The sequence below is a fragment of the Thamnophis elegans genome, chromosome 1 (assembly GCF_009769535.1).
Source record: "Thamnophis elegans isolate rThaEle1 chromosome 1, rThaEle1.pri, whole genome shotgun sequence".
Classification (NCBI taxonomy): Eukaryota; Metazoa; Chordata; class Lepidosauria; order Squamata; family Colubridae; genus Thamnophis; species Thamnophis elegans.
Genome location: NC_045541.1, coordinates 64,323,224 through 64,340,610, shown reverse-complemented (window position 1 = coordinate 64,340,610; position 17,387 = coordinate 64,323,224). Strand labels below are relative to the sequence as shown.

Genomic DNA, 17,387 nt, shown 5'->3' with positions numbered 1-17,387 from the left:
TCCAAAGGTCACCCATTACATATTAGGTACAGTTAACATGATATTTAATAATTTCTACTCCATTCCATTAAAAATATACAATTTGAAAACACTTCTAAAAAGTTGGATCCCATGTACCCATTGAATGCAAAGGGCTAACCTAACTCTAACTCTATATTCAGATAGCCTAGTTCTACATTCAAATAGCTACAGCAGATGAGAAGTACAAGCTGGAAAGGAGAAGATGGATTGACTATATTCAAAATAAATATGGGATTAAGAAATTTCAGTTACCTTATGAATGAATAAACAAGGAATGTTACAACTTATCTAAAGTTCACTTTACAAAAGGGGAGTTAAAGTACAAGCGAGGGTTGATGCTAAAGTTAGTTAGTTTATTTTAGTGTATGATTGCTAAATGTTTATACCCTGTATTTGCTCTGGGAGATTGGGGGGGAGGGGATGTGGGATTGAGGGGGGGGAGGGAGAGAAGGGGAAAGGTATATAATTGTAAAACTTATTAAAACTTTTAATAAAAAAAACCAAATAGCTACAGCAGAGAATACAGTAAAGATTTTTTTAAAAATCAACAGGGAGGGGGAATTAAGTTTATCTGCAGAGCAAAGCAGACTATATAATAAACTGAAGTTCCATCAACATTTCATAGCTTATTTTTGCCCACCTTTCCTGTGGATTCCACTTACCTCTTGCAGGCCATGTTTCTCTATTTGAACCACACACTGAACCACAATGGGGGGTACCAGAGGTGGCTTGGAAGGCGCAAAATCAGCTAGTATACCCTAGGGAAGAGATGGGGCAGACTTCAGGGATCTCTTTGCATCAGATCTCAATTCCCAAAACTGTTTTTACCCAGGCAATGCCTCCTTTCCAAATGGAGGGATTGGGGAAATAAAAACAAATTCAAAGATATGCTGCGGTTTTGCCATCAGGTGGCAGCACTGAGCTGACCTTGGATGATCTCAAAGAACAATAAGGAACTATGGAATTGAAGATCAGCTGGAAGTTTTAAGGCTGCAAAATTAAGCAAATTATTGCTTTTTTTGTGGAGGGGAATCCCTGATAATCGGCTTCCATGTTATTGCCAAGATAGCTGCAGAATTCATGTAATCATCAGGAGTTAAGTTTGCCTTGAGGATGACTTCACCCTTTGAGGAGTTTCCTCACCTCTTTCACTGGGGAGTGGGCACCTGGCACACACCGCGAGGGACAATGTTCTTTGCACTCTGGATGCATTAGAAGCTGACACGAATGACATTTAAGCGCCATCGTCCCAAAGCGTAGGTGGAATTTGCAAACGGCACAACAGTCTGGACGAAATACCTAGGACAGAGAAAGAAGAAAGATGAACACACACAGGAAACAGAACAAAAGGCATTGGCCCTTTGCAGCTCTGGTTATTTCTAAAATAGACAAAACTAAACGGTAACCTTGCCCTTCAGCCCAATATTCTCTTTGTTTGAAATCTCAGAATGTTCATGTTCTCTTTGGAGAAAGCTGTGAAAGGAAAGTCTAAGGGAGTCTTACTTGTGAGCCAGAGACCGTATTCAGCAGGTTCTGACCAGTTCTGGAGAACTGGTAGGGGAAATTTTGAGTAGTTCAGAGAACCGGTAAATACCACCTCTGACTGCCCCCGCCCCATCTATTCTCTGCCGCCCGAATCCCAGCTGATCGGGAGGAAATGGGGATTTTACAGTATCCTTCCCCTGCCACGCCCACCAAGCCACGCCCTCCAAGCCACACCATGCCCTCCAAGCCACACCCACAGAACGGGGAATAAAAAAATTGAATCCCACCACTGTTGTGAGCAATCCTTAAATTACCCCTGAAGTTACAAAGCACACAGGTCTTAAAGCCAATGCTACACGTTACCTTAGCTGTATAGTTCTGGAAGTGAGTAGACATCTCCCCCCCCCCAAAAAAATGCTAGCATAGAGACAACCTGGAATTACTGTAATAAGAAAAATGGGACAATCCTTGACCAGGCCAAGTCCAAAAGTGCCAGGGAATTTCTAGAAGCCTGGCACTCTGATAAATCAGCCACCAATAGGCACAAAGACATTAACAACATCTATAGACTATGCAAAAGAGACAATCAACCAGCCCAAAAGAGAACAAAGGGACTCCAGCACTTGTCCACCAATAATCAGCACTCAGATCAGCATACATTAACTTCAAGATTAACTTCAGACCAACAATCAAGTAAGCAATATCCCCAATGAAGAAACTGCCAAAGAGCCATCAGTAAACAGCCCAATTAAAGAATCACTAAGATTGCCTCCCAACCACACAGACAGGCAAGACACCAGAATATAAACTGACAGCAAACAGCACCCCTTACTAGCACTGATGGTGTTATCTAGTTAGGATAATGAAACATCTGCAAGGAAAGCTCAGAGAGCACCAAGGACCCCTGACTGTAATAGTCTAGTCCACGTTTTTCAAACTGGGTAGGGTTCTATGAGAAGCTAAAGGGGGAAAAGGTTTAATTGAACACAGGGGCCGCATAGCAATTTTTTAAAAGTGAAAAGCTACCACATTCTGATCACTAAATATTGATTTGTTTAGTTAAAACATTAACCTTCAAGTAATTGGACATTCATGTCAGAAACTCTAATTCTGCATTGCAACAAATAGTTTACTTCTTATTCTCAAAATAAGTGGTTACCCTTTTGGAAGCAAATTGATGTTGCTGAAGCAGTGGCATTCCTGATGAATGAATGGAGGCACCAATAGTTCCCCCGGAGGTAGATCCAATGGTCTTGCTTCCAACTTGGCTATTTTGCCTACCAGATTCATCAGTGCTATTCCAGATAGAAGTGGGCTCTGTCAAGAAAAAGATCCCCATTCTGCATGAAGAATATATATATATAAAAGCAGGGACCGATCCTTCTATTCTACTCATCTTTTTTCCAATACTTGACTGAACCATGAATTAGCCTATATTCCTACCTCGCATGGCATATTTCACCTGGGGTGGGGGGGAGACTTTGGGTTCAAGATTCTCCAGCTAAGACCTCAGTGGAATTGCTTAATATGGACAAATCCTGGTTAAGCTGGAGATACTTCTCCAACTTTTCCCTTGAGCACTAAGTCTGGGAACACAGGGACAATTAAACTGCCAAACAGTAGAGAAGCAAGAGGGTAGACTGAATATTTGGCAAGATGTCAGCACACATATGACTGACTCCTAAGCAGGGTTTACACACTGAACTAAACCACAACCTTAGGTTTACAACCCATAAAGTCACACATGCTTTTTCATTGACAAGCAAATCCTTTTGGGATTGAATGACATACAGTATATGAATATAATCACAGATATGATTTCGAGTTTGGATCCCCATTTCTCTGCTTCTAGCTCAGCTACATTTTCTTCCTTAAAAGATGCTTAAATAGCTGAAGAAAAGCAGAGAGTATAAAAAGGCTCTCTTGTGATGCAACTGCTCTGGATTACACCTGAACAGTAAGAGATTATAAACCTGCCCTTTCATATGCTGCCATTCATTGCTACAGTCCCTTGGAAACACCTATTAAATACAGGTGAGAAAAAGAAGGTAATTTTCTTGCATAATTGTTAAACCTTCTGCAAATGCTCTTTCACTAATCATACATATTCAGTTTCAATATGGGTGACCACAACACCCCCTCCCCAAGGAAACGAAGGGGGAATGGACACCTGGGTGTGTGGAAATCGAACAGTTCAGCTGGGATTGACAATGGGATACTACAGAGCTGGATGATAAACCGTGGGCAAGGCTTCTTCTCCCACCAATGGCTCTAGATCTTGAGGTCACCAGAGGTAATTCCTTCACCTGGCAAGAATTGGAAGAGAGGAAAGGAAAGAAGGAAGATATGAAGGGAGGGAAAAGAACAGATAATAATCTTTTCAAATTGGAATGCAGATCCTTATATACATATCATATTTTATATGGACAGAAATACAGGATTGGGTTTAATTTAATCAGTGAGATGTATAGGCTTGCAGGCCATAGTTGCACAACATGTTTACATATTAGTTCAGATTATGACATAGCAGAACTTATCCAAATAAGAAAGGCAAGGCTGTGCAACATGTATATGCAGGTAATGGCCTAATTAGAACTGACCAAATAAAGAGATAGGGCACAAACTAACAAGTGTGTATCTAAATTTAGTGGATGGGGTAGAGGAGAGGAAGCAGGCTGATAAGAGTCAGGAGCCAGTTCTTGGATTATCTTGGAGGAAGCACCAAGCTCTTATCGGGATAGACCAAATGGTTTCCAGAGAAATATATTGGTGATTGGTTGATGAGGATCAACCAATCATCAAGCTTGATGCTGAATGATGGCCTTTATAGCTTAGTGATCATACCAATCAGGACTTAAGAGGGCTATCATTTTTGCTTGTTCCTTCCCTATATTATTTGACGTCTTATTTAAATTCCTGCTTTGCAATATCACATTATCTCGTTTCTTTGCACAGCCATTCAGTGAAATAGCAGGTTTAAGTTGGTAATGGCAAGAATAGCAGCATACATCTTGAATACCTTCTCACTCATGCATTGATTGACGGATACGTACGTTGTTAGTAAATGCACCAGAATGCTGTGAGTGTTTGGCTGCTACTGCTGGCTGAACCAGGGGAGCCAGGGAGAAACGCTGGAAGAAGAAAAAAGTGTAAGTATGAAAGCTGCATAAGGAAGTATAAATATTTTTTGTTTCTTTTATCCCACAAAACATTGGTAGGTGAAAAAATCAGTGTAGATGTCAAACTTTTCAGAGATTTGAAGTTAAAAAACATTGTGGTTGCAGATGTGTAGATGTATAAAATTCTGCTTCCCCCTGTCCAGCAATAGTGCGCTTGTAAGCTGCTGAGAGTTGTTTGATTGTGGCAGGAGACAAGACAAACAAATATTCTACCATGGCATTTTCACTTACCACTCTGTTTTTACTTTTGACAGATCTGATCATCTTCATATCCTTGAAGACAAACAAACAACAAACAAGCTTGAGGGAGGACATGGAGGTACTGGTATGTCATTCACAATTTACTTACAGTAATAATAATTTCTAAATAAACCCTTCAAATTTTGTTTTATACCATATATGCAGCATTTTAGAAGCACACAAAGATTCTAGCTACCTGCCATCTTCAGACATAGATCAATTCCCTAGTACATTCATTGACTCTAAATGGAACCAATTGCTTCCAATGGCTAACATACAAAAGATAAAGATTCCCCTCGCACATATGTGCTATGTTGTTCCCGACTCTAGGGGGCAGTGTTCATCTCCGTTTCAAAGCTGAAGAGCCAGCGCTGTCAGAAGACATCTCTATGGTCATGTGGCCGGCATGACTAAATGCCAAAGGTGCACGGAATGCTGTTACCTTCCCACAAAAGGTGGTCCCTATTTTTCTATTTGCATTTTTACATGCTTTCGAACTGCTAGGTTGGCAGAAACTGGGACAAGTAACGGGAGCTCACACCATTACATGGAGCTAGGGATTCGAACTGCCAAACTGCAGACCTTTCTGATCTACAAGCTCAGCATCTTAGCCACTCAACCACTGCGTGACCATGTACATAGCCATATACATAGGTGAGGCTTAATTTAAGAAACATTACACATTCTGGAAGCCTCATTAAAAAATTGTTTTTAATTTTTCTTTTCTGGAGTAATAACTGTATTGAATAAGTATAGTAATATTTATTTCATTTCACTTTGGCAGCTTACATTAAAATTATGTTGTTAGATATAACTTTACAGTGAAGAACACTGGAAATTAAAAGTGTGGGGCTCAAATAAATCAGTTGGAAAATAAAATTATTTTTCGATTCTTAACATACCAGCCTCATAAACTCTTCCACCAACCTTACTTTTCCCCCATACCTAATCTTTGACCTTCTTTTCTTCAATAGATACATGCCAGTTTATTTGACTTACAGTTATAAGGGAGAAAGATTTGGATCATCATATTGCCATATTTCATATATTTGGATAGAGATCCGAGACAGAATTGGCAGTGCAACAGATCTTGTAGATTAGTATCATAATTAGTATCAAGCACTATAGCAAAATTCTCAGATCTGGTTACCTTTCTTACATGTAGAATAAAGGACCTTCCTCCTGGCCACATTAATGGGAATTCCTGCAGTTCTTGAACTGGCAGAAAATTGCATCAGTATAAGTGAGAGTTCCTGGTTCAGAGATGCTCTGTGCCAGCCACCAGTACTTGAAACATTTCTGAATAAGATCTTCTGGAAGGCAGATAAACCCCATTTCAAAAATTTAGCCTAGCTGCTTAGTCGAAGGACAGAGATGGGGTGTGGAATGAAGTGGGAGGGAGCTTGCAGGCACAGAGAACCAGATAACCACACCAATCTCCTCTCCCACTATTTAAGTCCATCAATCAAATGGATTCTTTTTGGAGACAGATTTACCAGTCTTTAACAGAGGTTTCAGAAATGGACCAAGTGACATGTCACAGAGACAATGGGGAGATTACCAGGAGCATGAGGGGTATACTTTCTTCTATTTCACACCAGGGCCTTATATTGCACCTGAAGCATCTTCCTCGAGCTGGAAGAAAATCTGGCAGACTCTTGTCAATTTCAACCCAGATCTTGACTACGCCAAATCTCTAGCTGCTAAAAGGGAATAGCGGGACCCATAAATGGTTGTGTCCAGGGACATCTAGAAGTATGGCATGGAGCAGCAAAATGGTATTAGTCCCAATAATAAAAACAGCAGAAGGCAGAGCCACACAAAAGCCCACAAAAATTTTGTTAGGTTGCTTTCATCCAACATCGAAGTCTTGTGGCATCAAAGTCTTGAACCACTCAGAGTTGCTAGTACTTGAGCAGCTTATACAACAACTGTGCGCTGTGGTGGCACAGTGGTAAGAATGCAGAACTGCAGGCTACTTTTGCTGACTGCTGACTGCCTGCAATTCAACAGTTCGATTATCACCAGACTCAAGGTTGACTCAGCTTTCCATCCTTCTGAGGTCGGTAAAATGAAGACCCAGATTGTAAAATGAAGACCAGATTTAGTGTCACAACCCCTGGTAAGCCCCAATTATGGGAGGAAGCTAACTGCTTCCATTGTCTGTCAATCGGCTCGTCACAAGAGTCCATCACGACAGAAACCCAATATTTTTACTGTTTCCTTTGTTATATTTTTATTTGTGCTGATAAATAAATAAACTCCCTTTATTTATTATTATCTCTCTTTATTTATTTATCAGCACAAATACAACACAAATGTAACAAAGGCAACAGTAAAAATATTGGGTTTCTGTCTGGATGGTCTCTTATGACGAGCCGATGGACAGAGAATGGAAGCAGTGAACTTCCTCCCATATTTGGGCATACCAGGGGTTGTGACTTTAAATAAATAAAAAATAAATAAAAAATAAATAAATTATAAAAAACACACACATTTAAATATATATATATATATATATATATATATATATATATATATATATATATATATATATATATATATATATATATATATATATGTTATATTTATGCTGATAAATAAATAAAGGGAGACTAGTATAGATCTATTTCAAGCTATTTAGCTCTCATCAGCTAGCTATTTAGCTCTCATCAGCTATTATATATATATAATTCTCTTATATAAAGATATATAAGTCTAAGTGCTATTGCTAACAATAAGGTTTATAAAAGTCTGCAGATTACCATCTACTTAATCAAATGCACTGGTGCATTGAGAAGAAAAAAATTCTCTACATACCAGAGGTGGTGATTGAGATAGTTGGGAATAGAATAGTGAAACCAGAGGACAGAAAGAAATGAAATTCAACACATAATATAAATTATAGCCATAGAATCAGGAAGTTAATGGCTGGAATCCAAGCTTTCATGCGTGGAGGTGTTTGCTCACTGAATGCAATAAGAAACTTTGCTTCCTATTTAATCCATGAAAAATCTATGAACAACTCTTGATGAATTCACACTTCATTTTGTGGCCGAAACAATCTCTTTATTTTGTGTTACTAGCCTTCTTCCCTTCATACACCACCTATGCATATTTCTTTTTTATTACAACACTCACTGTGTGCAATACAGTGGACTGTATTAGTCATCCTTGTACATTTTCTTCGTGATCCATGTGTAGATTCTGCTATTCTATTGGAAGGAGTCCTTATGTGCTACCACGACAAGTGAACATTTTGGACAGAATAATAATTTCCCAAGAGACCTACTGCTAACACATTTCTCCAACTCTGAACAGCTTGGCAATTTTGGCCTAAACCTTTTCATTTCTCCCATTTCAAGCCTGAAAAAAAAGCATGGGACTTACCACTTCCTCATCTGAGTGGTCAAAACTGATGTCAGATAGAATTGAGGTACCAGATTCTTCTATTGCACACATTCCCCTGGAAAAGTACATCAAAATGGATGCAAAATGAATATCCATCTATGTTTTATTTGTTTTCCCGTCCAACTTAAGCAGAGCTCGAATGAAAATTATAGAGTGATAAAATGCAATGAATAATGCCCTCCCTACTCAGGGCAGGAAACTTACAATACAATACAATACAATACAATACAATACAATACAATACAATACAATACAATAGCAGAGTTGGAAGGGACCTTGGAGGTCTTCTAGTCCAACCCCATGCCCAGGCAGGAAACCCTATACAATTTCAGACAAATGGCTATCCAACATCTTCTTAAAGACTTCCAGTGTTGGGGCATTCACAACTTCTGGAGGCAAGCTGTTCCACTGATTAATTGTTCTAACTATCAGGAAATTTCTCCTCAGTTCTAAGTTGCTTCTCTCCTTGATTAGTTTCCACCCATTGCTTCTTGTTCTACCCCAAGATGCCTTAGAGAATAGTTTAACTCCCTCTTCTTTGTGGCAACCTCTGAGATATTGGAACACTGCTATCATGTCTCCCCTAGTCCTTCTTTTCATTAAACTAGACACACCCAGTTCTGATACAGCATGGGTTGCACAGGTAAACCCACCAGTGGCTGGCCAGGTTAGGTGGTCTTAATAGAATGGACCTTATAAATTCATTTTAGTTTGGCTTTTAGTCCAGTGCCCTAGAATCCCAAAGATGACTTTTAGCTGCAGTGAACCTTCTCCCCAACTTCCTCATAAGTTACAAATAGGGCTGAACAGTGTGGCAAGACTCTGTAAAGGAGTGGCACAGGAAGCCAGATGTGGGTGAGAGATAGAACAGAGAAGTTACAGAAAACTGTTGGTATGAAATCAGCTTTCCTGTTTTTGATACTTTTGTATGAATATCTGCTTTTGTATTTTTCCAAGATGTACTTCCCTGTTCTGAACAGGGGTTTTTACGTTTTGTATGAATACAGCACTTTAAACGCCCTCTGATTGACGAAGTTTGATTAAAGGTATAAAATCACTGCCCTGGGCGTAGCCAGGCCAGTTCAGATTTTGGTGTGTGAACACGCTGAACTCGATGCATCCAATAAACCTGTTTCTCTCACCTTCGTGGTATCAAGTCCTGGTCTTTCGTAAGTAGATTACAAACCTCAATCTGCTGCAACAGTTCCAGCAACCGTTCTTCATATGTTTTAGTCTCCAGTCCCCTAATCATATTTGTTGTTTTTCTCTGCACTCTTTCTAGAGTCTCCACCTCTTTTCTACATCTTCTACAACATTCCTGACAAAATAGCTACCCAGCTTCTTTCTTTCTAGAATTCTGGGGAAGACTAACAGGAATACAGACATATTTATACTTTTTAAAGAGAATAATATCAATGGCCTGAGAATCCTCACTAGATATGCCAGGCTTTCTTCCTCATGATACTTAGAAGAAATCCTGGAAAAGGTTTGGCATATAACCTGGATATTGAGAAGAACCAAGATAATAAAATGCTGGAGTTTTTTAAAGAAAATGCAAGAGCAACCCTATCACTTTTTGGTCAGTTATGTGCATGTGTCCAAGCAAAAGTTTCTAACAAAAAGTGGGCAGAATTACCTGTACATTTCTACTCGCTTCTCCTCTATCATGGAAAAACCAGGGAAATATTTTAAATATATATTAAGCTAAAACATGACAATTGATTATAAATTTATCAAATGCTATACAAGGTCCATGTGTTGATTTATTCCCTCTTGATCTCTGAATTTTCCTCCTTTGTCACTGGTACTTATTTTGCAGAGTTGTGCCAGAGATTATGGAGATAATGCATTATGAAGATTAATTTTAATACTCAGAAAAAAATTATAATATACTTGGAATACAATTCTGTGTAGTTGTGCAGCGTTCCAGGTAACACTGAATTACTTTGATTCCACTCTACAGGGTTGGAGATGGAACACCAATCTCAGAGGGGAAGATCTAATGCCAGATGCTCTTCCCACCTCTCTGTTGGTCCCGTGGCTGTTGCTTTTGAAGGGAATTCCTGACTTGGAAAACTCTCAAGGAAAAGTACTGCATAACGGGCAGAAGGGAATAAGGTTCTTCAATTGTCCCTCATGTCTCTGATCTAGTGGAAAATGCCAATCATCCATTGGGCAGATTGCAATAATTTTCTTTATGTTGTTTGCAACTGGAGAAGTCCCAGAAGAGGATGGACAAAAAAACATTGCTTTATTTCCCCATCCAGGGTGCCAGGTATGCCAGAGTCATCTCAAACCAGAACACTTCACATTTAGTTCAAGGGTTTTAATGTGCAATATTTCTTATGGAGACAAATTATATCATCTTTCCAAAGGCAGAGTTTGGATTGCTACAGGGAGCTCCGAGGACCATAATTCTTGTGTAAGATTGCATGCACAAGAATGCCACATCAAAGCCTTTTAACTGAAGCTTGGCCTTCTAACACTCACTGTTTTCTAGGCAGTAGGTTACTGCGGCTGAAACACAGCCTCTCCACAATGGCCAGGTCTGCATGTTTATCTTCAGTGAGGGGGGCGATCTGTGGGTCTGCCATGAGGTAGTCATAGATAAGCTGCAACTTGCATTCCTGGAAGGGAAGAGAACCAAGAAATCCTCTTAATGAAAAGAATGAAATGATGTTTAAGAGAGCCTCTGGCAACTGGAACAAGGTTTGGGCCTGGGTGTTCCCTCAGGACTTGCACTGATATAAGATTAATTAACTATCCTCACCTTGCATGAACTCTCAGGATTACATTAACTTTACATTAACAATCCATTCAGAGACACATGAATAAATTAGATTAAACTGGGATTCAAGCTTACTTAAGATTAAGCATGGCTGGCTCAGGAATTCTGGGAGTTAAAGTCCACAAGTGTTAAAAGGGCCATTGTTCCCCGCCCCTGTCCTACACAAAAATGTTTTTGAGAAGTATAAAAATGCAACAGGTGCACTGAATGAGGTATGGTAGAAATGTTAACACTAGGATGGTAACTGTTAGCCTCACACTTTTAAATATGGTTCTACCGCCATGTTTTCTGGTGCTATTAAGAATTCAAGCCCAATTACAGCTGAAAGACTAGAGGTGATCCACTCTTGTTTTCAGATTAAGAGGCTATTTTTCCTAAAATCTATTACTTGACAGAAGAGATACAATTCATTTTCCTACTTCTTTCACTTATGATAGCCTCCTTCTGGGAATGCTGTTTCTGACAAGAGAATAAAATTATCATACCTGCTTTTCCAGCTCAGCTTCTGCCCAACGTCTTTTCTTCATTTCCACCTCTACTTGGTTCCTGGCATGTTTCAACTTCACCTCCAGCACAGAAAACTCAGATTCCGATTGGCGTAACTGCTGCCTTGCCTTCTGCAAATCATGATCCAGCCGGCAGCATCGCTGGCGCATCTCCTCCAGACACTTGGCAATCTGGAGATATTCTGAACAGATGCATGGGGTCAGTATTGGGATCTGATGGCAAAGGCTCAAAATTACCTAAGTGTAAATAAACTTTGCAAGCACATACGTATCTTGTTTGTGCCCAAGAATAACATGAGTTAAGATGGAAAATGTCGAAGTGAACAAAGAGAATGGGTTCTCCTGTGTCAGGAAAAGGGTACAGGAAATGTAATTTTATCCTTATCCTTACATAAGCAAAGAGTTTCTAGAGTCTGGCCAACCTGCTACCAGGAAGCACTGATGCTATACCCAAAATAACAAAGAATGCTTGAATTAACACAGTTTTTCACCACTTTCTGTCAAACCCCACTAAAAGGATTCTAAAGATAGTATGATCAAAATTCCATTAGAACAGCATCCTCTTAACCCACTGATTAATGGACCAACTGAAGTACCCCAGTTCTGACAGCTGTCATGGTAAGAACAGAAGTGTTTAATAAGAGTCAAGAGTCTCTCTATTCTGTGTCATTGTATCAATGCTTAATTGTTCTATAGAATCCATTCCAAGTTGTGAAAAATCCACTCCAATACAGCTATTTTCTTGAAATCTCAGTACTTCGGAGAACTTTTGCTAGATTCTCTCTTTTTTCTCATGTATCTTAAAACATTTCTTCTTATACCATGCTATTCTCACATTTTCCATTTATAACACCTATAGGAACCCACCTCAAATACTGCTTCATAGTGCTTCACAGACCCCTCTGAGCGGTTTACAGAGTCAGCATATTGCCCCCAACAATCTGGGTCCTCATTTTACCCACCTGAGAAGGATGGAAGGCTGAGTCAACCTTGATAGTATAGAGTTTATCACACTGCCTGACTTTGGTGAGAGTTGCAATCTTTGGAGGGCTTCAGATTGTTGTGGCTGCTTCAGTGCTTCTGCTGCAAAAGGAACCCCTGCACACCCTTCCTGGACTATGCCCACACCATGCCTTCCCTGACCCATGCAGCACTTCTTGCACACCCCACACCCATTGGGGTTAGCATGGAGCCCTAGGTTGTGGTGTTAGATACCTGAGCAAGCTGGTGCTTCAGGTAGCAATAGCACTTAGACTTATATACTGTCCTCTATAGCCCTCTCTAAGCAGTTTCCAGAGTCAGCATATTGCCCCCACAACCTGGGTCCTCATTTTACCGACCTCTGAAGGATGGAAGGCTGAGTCAACCTTGAGCTATTCAGAATCGACCTCCTGGAATAAGCAGTGAGGTAGCCTGCAGTACTGCATTCTAACCACTGTGGCACCATGGCGCTAAACAGACCTAAAGGAAGCTGGAGAAGCAATAGAGCAGTGGTTCTCAACCTTCCTAATGCCGCGGCCCTTTAATACAGTTCCTCATGTTGTGGTGACCCCCAACCATAAAATTATTTTTTGTTTTCCACATTTTTTTGAAAATGTGTGTTTTCCGATGGTCTTAGGTGACCCCTGTGAAAGGGTCGTTCGACCCCACCAAAGGGGTCCCGACCCACAGGTTGAGAACCACTGCAATAGAGGCTCTGCAGGCAGCGTTTAAAGCATTGCCTTCAGAGTATCTTAAAAACTTGTCACTCAGTTAAACTTGTTAGTATATGAAGGGGGAAAAACTCTAAAACAACTGAGGAGTAATTTTCTTAATTATATTTACAAGTTTAACAGAAATCAAAGTTAAGACTTTTCTCTGACTCCCACCTGCTTATTACGGTAGATTCAGTTGAGACCCTGCATTGCAAAGCTGTACCTTCCTATGGTAGAACCTCAACAAAGCTATTCTGAAGTTTGTTTCTTCTTTGAAAGGCAGTCCCAGAACATCAGTTTTTAATTCAGGTTCAAAATATCTATGGGGATTCTCAGCCATCCAGATTATGGTTGTCCCAAAGGTGCTTTTGCAAGAGGCAACTGAACTCTCTTGTTTTTCTTTGAGAACAAAAGAAAAGAAAAACAAGAACGTCCCCACCCCCAGTTGCCTCTTGAAAAAGCATCTTTGAGACGTTCAGTTTCAAAAGTTAACAGTGCTAGAGAAACAGCATACATATACATTCCAATAAAAAGCAGCCAGATCAGATCAAAGGAAGGGAATGTTATGCTAATACAATTCTGCACATACCAGTACATATTGTAACATAAATCCAAGGAATGAAAAATTGCTCAAGCAATAGTCTAATTTCTAATTTCTAAATGTATTATTTATTTATATCTATATAGGTACCCATCCTTTCCAGGCCAAAGGGCAAATTGCAGGAGACCATACAAAGTAGGGGAATAATCAAATAGCTCTTATGGACAATGTTCAACCAATCACAAGATACGCAATTACCAGGTTCTTCCCATCTTCACCAAATTATGTTTGTAGTCATCTATTATTATTTACCAAGAATGCTTGTAGCTTATAAACCCCAAAGCATTTCTATATTTAATAAAGACTAAGTTAGACACTGGCTCTCTGTGCTTCAACATATCCACTCCCCACACTTATCCCCTGTTAAACAAGAAAGCTGGAAGAAGAAAACATTAAAGTGTTCTTGCGTGAAGAGCCTGAAAATACCACAGGAAGCATCTATAGATACAACGATACTTAAAAATACAGTGTGGGCAGCTTCAGTGTTATTTCAATCCAAAATTGAAATTTCAGATCAGTCAGTGAGCAGAAAGCTGGGACATGATTCAGCAAATAAAATAAGGGACATGCAAATATTGTTTTGTCATTCCAATCTTCCATGGACAGGGCAAATAGCAATAGCACTTAGACTTATATACCACTTTACAGTGCTCTACAGCCCTCTCTAAGTGGTCTACAGATTGGCCTCAACAATCTGGGTCCCCATTTTATCCACCTTGGAAGGATGGAAGGCTAAGTCAGCCTTGAGCCTGGTGAGATTTAAACCGCCTAATTGCAATCAGCCAGCAGTCAGCAGAAATAGCCTGAAATACTACACTCTAACCACTGCACCACCACAGCTCATGAAAAGTAAGAGAATTATTTAGGACAAAGTTCATGTCTCTTCCCTTCAGTTCAGTCTACACAGAAGACTAAACTCAGAACTCCCAGTCAACGCACAAGTTTCATCCTAATACAGTTGGAAGCTCTAGGGTTGAGGAAGACTGCTTTCATAGATGGTACTGTGTTGCATAAAGGAATACTGACAAACAACAAAAACCTTATAGAACAGAAGGATCTACCCAGAATTGTATCCTCCTGCCTTAAGAAAGCAGAGACACAGAAAGAGGCAGACAATAACTTTAGGGCAAGGGTGGTTAACTATGGCAACTATATAACTTGTGGAGTTCAACTCCCAGAATTCTTAAACCAGCATAGCTGGCTCAAGAATTCTGGGAGTTGAAGGCCACAGGTCATAAAGTTGCTTTATGGCTTGGAGCCCAAGGTAGGGCATAAATGAAATTGGTCATTAAAGCTAACAGATTCAGAGGTGAGGTAGGAGAGAGATGAGAGGAAGGTGAGCTAGAGCCAACCCACCTTCTTCAATGTTGCTGTTGAAATTGCCAAACTCCAGGAGTTGGTCCAAATGCTGCATAAGCAGTGGGCCAAAGCGATGCATCCTGTTAAAAACAAGGATTGAGAAGGAAGTTAAAACGACAGAGCAGGGCCAGCCTAGGAACTGGTTTTGCCTTCAGCACAGCACAAGGCAAGGCCTACTATCAAGCAATAAAACAAACTGTCTTCCTCTCCTTCCCTTCAGTAGCCAAGCTCAACCCTCACCACTGTTTGAAAAACTCTGCAACAGAAGCCTCACATGTTTGGAGAGTTTATTTTGCCTTTTTCCTCCTCTGCCTTCCAGATAAATTGATGTTTGAGTAAAAGACACACCCTCCCTTTGCTATTTTTACTTGGTTGACTTAATTTCAGCTTGACTGTCAAATATCTAGTGGAGGCACCGATTTTCAGTCCATTGTGGATTCTTTTAATGTTTTAAGGGAAGAGAGGAAACGGTATATAAAGAATAAAATATATTCTGATATAAAACTTCTCAACATGAAGGACCACACCCAGAATACCCAGCCATCCGCTAGTCCTACTGTGTCAAATTCTGGGAAATGAAGTCCAAATCATGGTTGGATTTCTCTCACTCGTTCTCGGATATCCTGTGTTTTTCAGCTAGAAAAACCAGCCTTGCGAGGCTGGGAACTGAGAAATGACCAGGCGAGATGGAAGAACAGAGAAAAGACGAACTCCCATTCCACACTTTTTAAATACCCTCAATAGAGCAAAGTGAATTGTAAGCAAACACATCCTGCAGCCAAACCTCCAAATGTTAATCAATCCCGTGCGCAAATGTTGGTTTTCCTCCCACAGTCCCGTCTGTTCGGAACGCCTCGTGTTATGTAAAGAAAATCCCTCCGGCCCCTCGATTTAAAAAAAGCTGTTCCCGCCCACCTCTTCGGCTTCGAGAAATAAAGGTGGTGAATCAAGGCATTACGAGGACGGGGATTCAACGGAGTCTCTTGGCTTCCTTTAAAATTTCCAGCTCCTTCTCCATTGCTAGAAGTGACCAAACTTGGTGCATGTTTGCGCTTTCAGATTTATTAATGCTATTACGTTGCATGCAAATAATTAAATGCCCTGTATTTTGCTTGAAGGCTGCGTGGATGTTTTTTTTTAAAAAATGCTTTAGAACAATTGAATTTTAAAAAGTATTTGTTTTCATTTAAGGTGGCTATTGTGAAGACATGGTGACCTACAATTTTCTGTTCTAGGTTTGTATATACAGTCACCTTAAACTGAAAAATAGCTACCCACGTTTTTGCATAGCATATCCAACCTCTAAAATTAACTTAACTTCCAAAGGCTCAAGATGAGGGCCTTTTGGAAGAGCTGTGCAATTCATTAAGTCACAAGATTTAGTTTTAAATTGCTGCATAGAGTTCTGGTTAAATAATGTCATTAATTCAGCTTGGGGTATAAAACCAGCCAGAAACACAGACTGGGTCACAAACTAGCTGATCCTCTTTCAGGCTAACATTTGATGATAGAAGTCACCCAGTTCTTAAGATTGATTTCAGATGTGGCAGGAAGACTGGTAGGCAGATGCCTGTAAGAGCTGAAAAGCCTTGTGAAAGTAATCTTTTTTTTCCTGTTTAACAAGGATGGAAGAAGGATTGGTGGGAACAGGTCTCAAAATAGAAAATGATTTTGAATAGATTCTCCCCAAATGCAAGATAAGGGTAAGATCACTATTAATTACCAAGGGTAAGATAACGTATTGTACAGCAATAGCAATAGCACTTATATACTGCTCAGGGGTGGATTTCAGCCAGCGTTAGTGCTGGTTCGCTTGTGCATGCACTTTGCATGTGCATACTGGATGCGCGCAGCATGCTGGATGTGTGCAGCATGCACATGCACAGTTCAATAGAAATTGTTCTGCGCATCGGCAGAACTAAAAAAAAGATGGCGGTGGCAACAGCAGCGACCAGGAAACCGTTTTGTGGGCATGGCCAGCCTGGGTCGCTGCCAGTTCTGTGACCCAGGCTGGCATACCACTACAGGTTCGGCTGAACTGGGTTGAACCGATAGGAACCCACCTCTGATACTGCTTCATAGTGCTTTACAGCGCCCTCTAAG

The 17,387-nt window shown here is 40.2% G+C and overlaps 1 protein-coding gene and 1 long non-coding RNA gene across 7 annotated transcripts in view; one reads left to right on the top strand and one right to left on the bottom strand.

Annotated features, from left to right (window-relative positions):
• The window catches only part of LOC116508820 (rac GTPase-activating protein 1-like), a 27,556-nt gene extending 10,169 nt beyond the window's left edge, over positions 1–17,387 (bottom strand). The window contains exons 1-11 of one of the 6 annotated variants that reach the window (XM_032217567.1): positions 17,348–17,387; positions 15,282–15,364; positions 11,610–11,812; positions 10,827–10,963; positions 8,316–8,391; positions 4,917–4,958; positions 4,560–4,637; positions 3,677–3,812; positions 2,666–2,823; positions 1,165–1,320; positions 684–779 (exon numbers count right to left, since the gene is read on the bottom strand). In XM_032217567.1, coding sequence (XP_032073458.1) covers positions 684–779; positions 1,165–1,320; positions 2,666–2,823; positions 3,677–3,812; positions 4,560–4,637; positions 4,917–4,958; positions 8,316–8,391; positions 10,827–10,963; positions 11,610–11,812; positions 15,282–15,364; positions 17,348–17,364 — 1,182 coding nt within the window. In that variant the 5' untranslated portion in view covers positions 17,365–17,387. The other 5 variants (XM_032217582.1, XM_032217575.1, XM_032217591.1 and 2 more) reach the window with 5 other exon arrangements.
• On the top strand, positions 4,566–10,820 carry LOC116508859. The gene is made up of 3 exons (XR_004255430.1): positions 4,566–4,655; positions 4,940–5,010; positions 10,300–10,820. It is a non-coding gene; the product is annotated as an uncharacterized LOC116508859 (long non-coding RNA).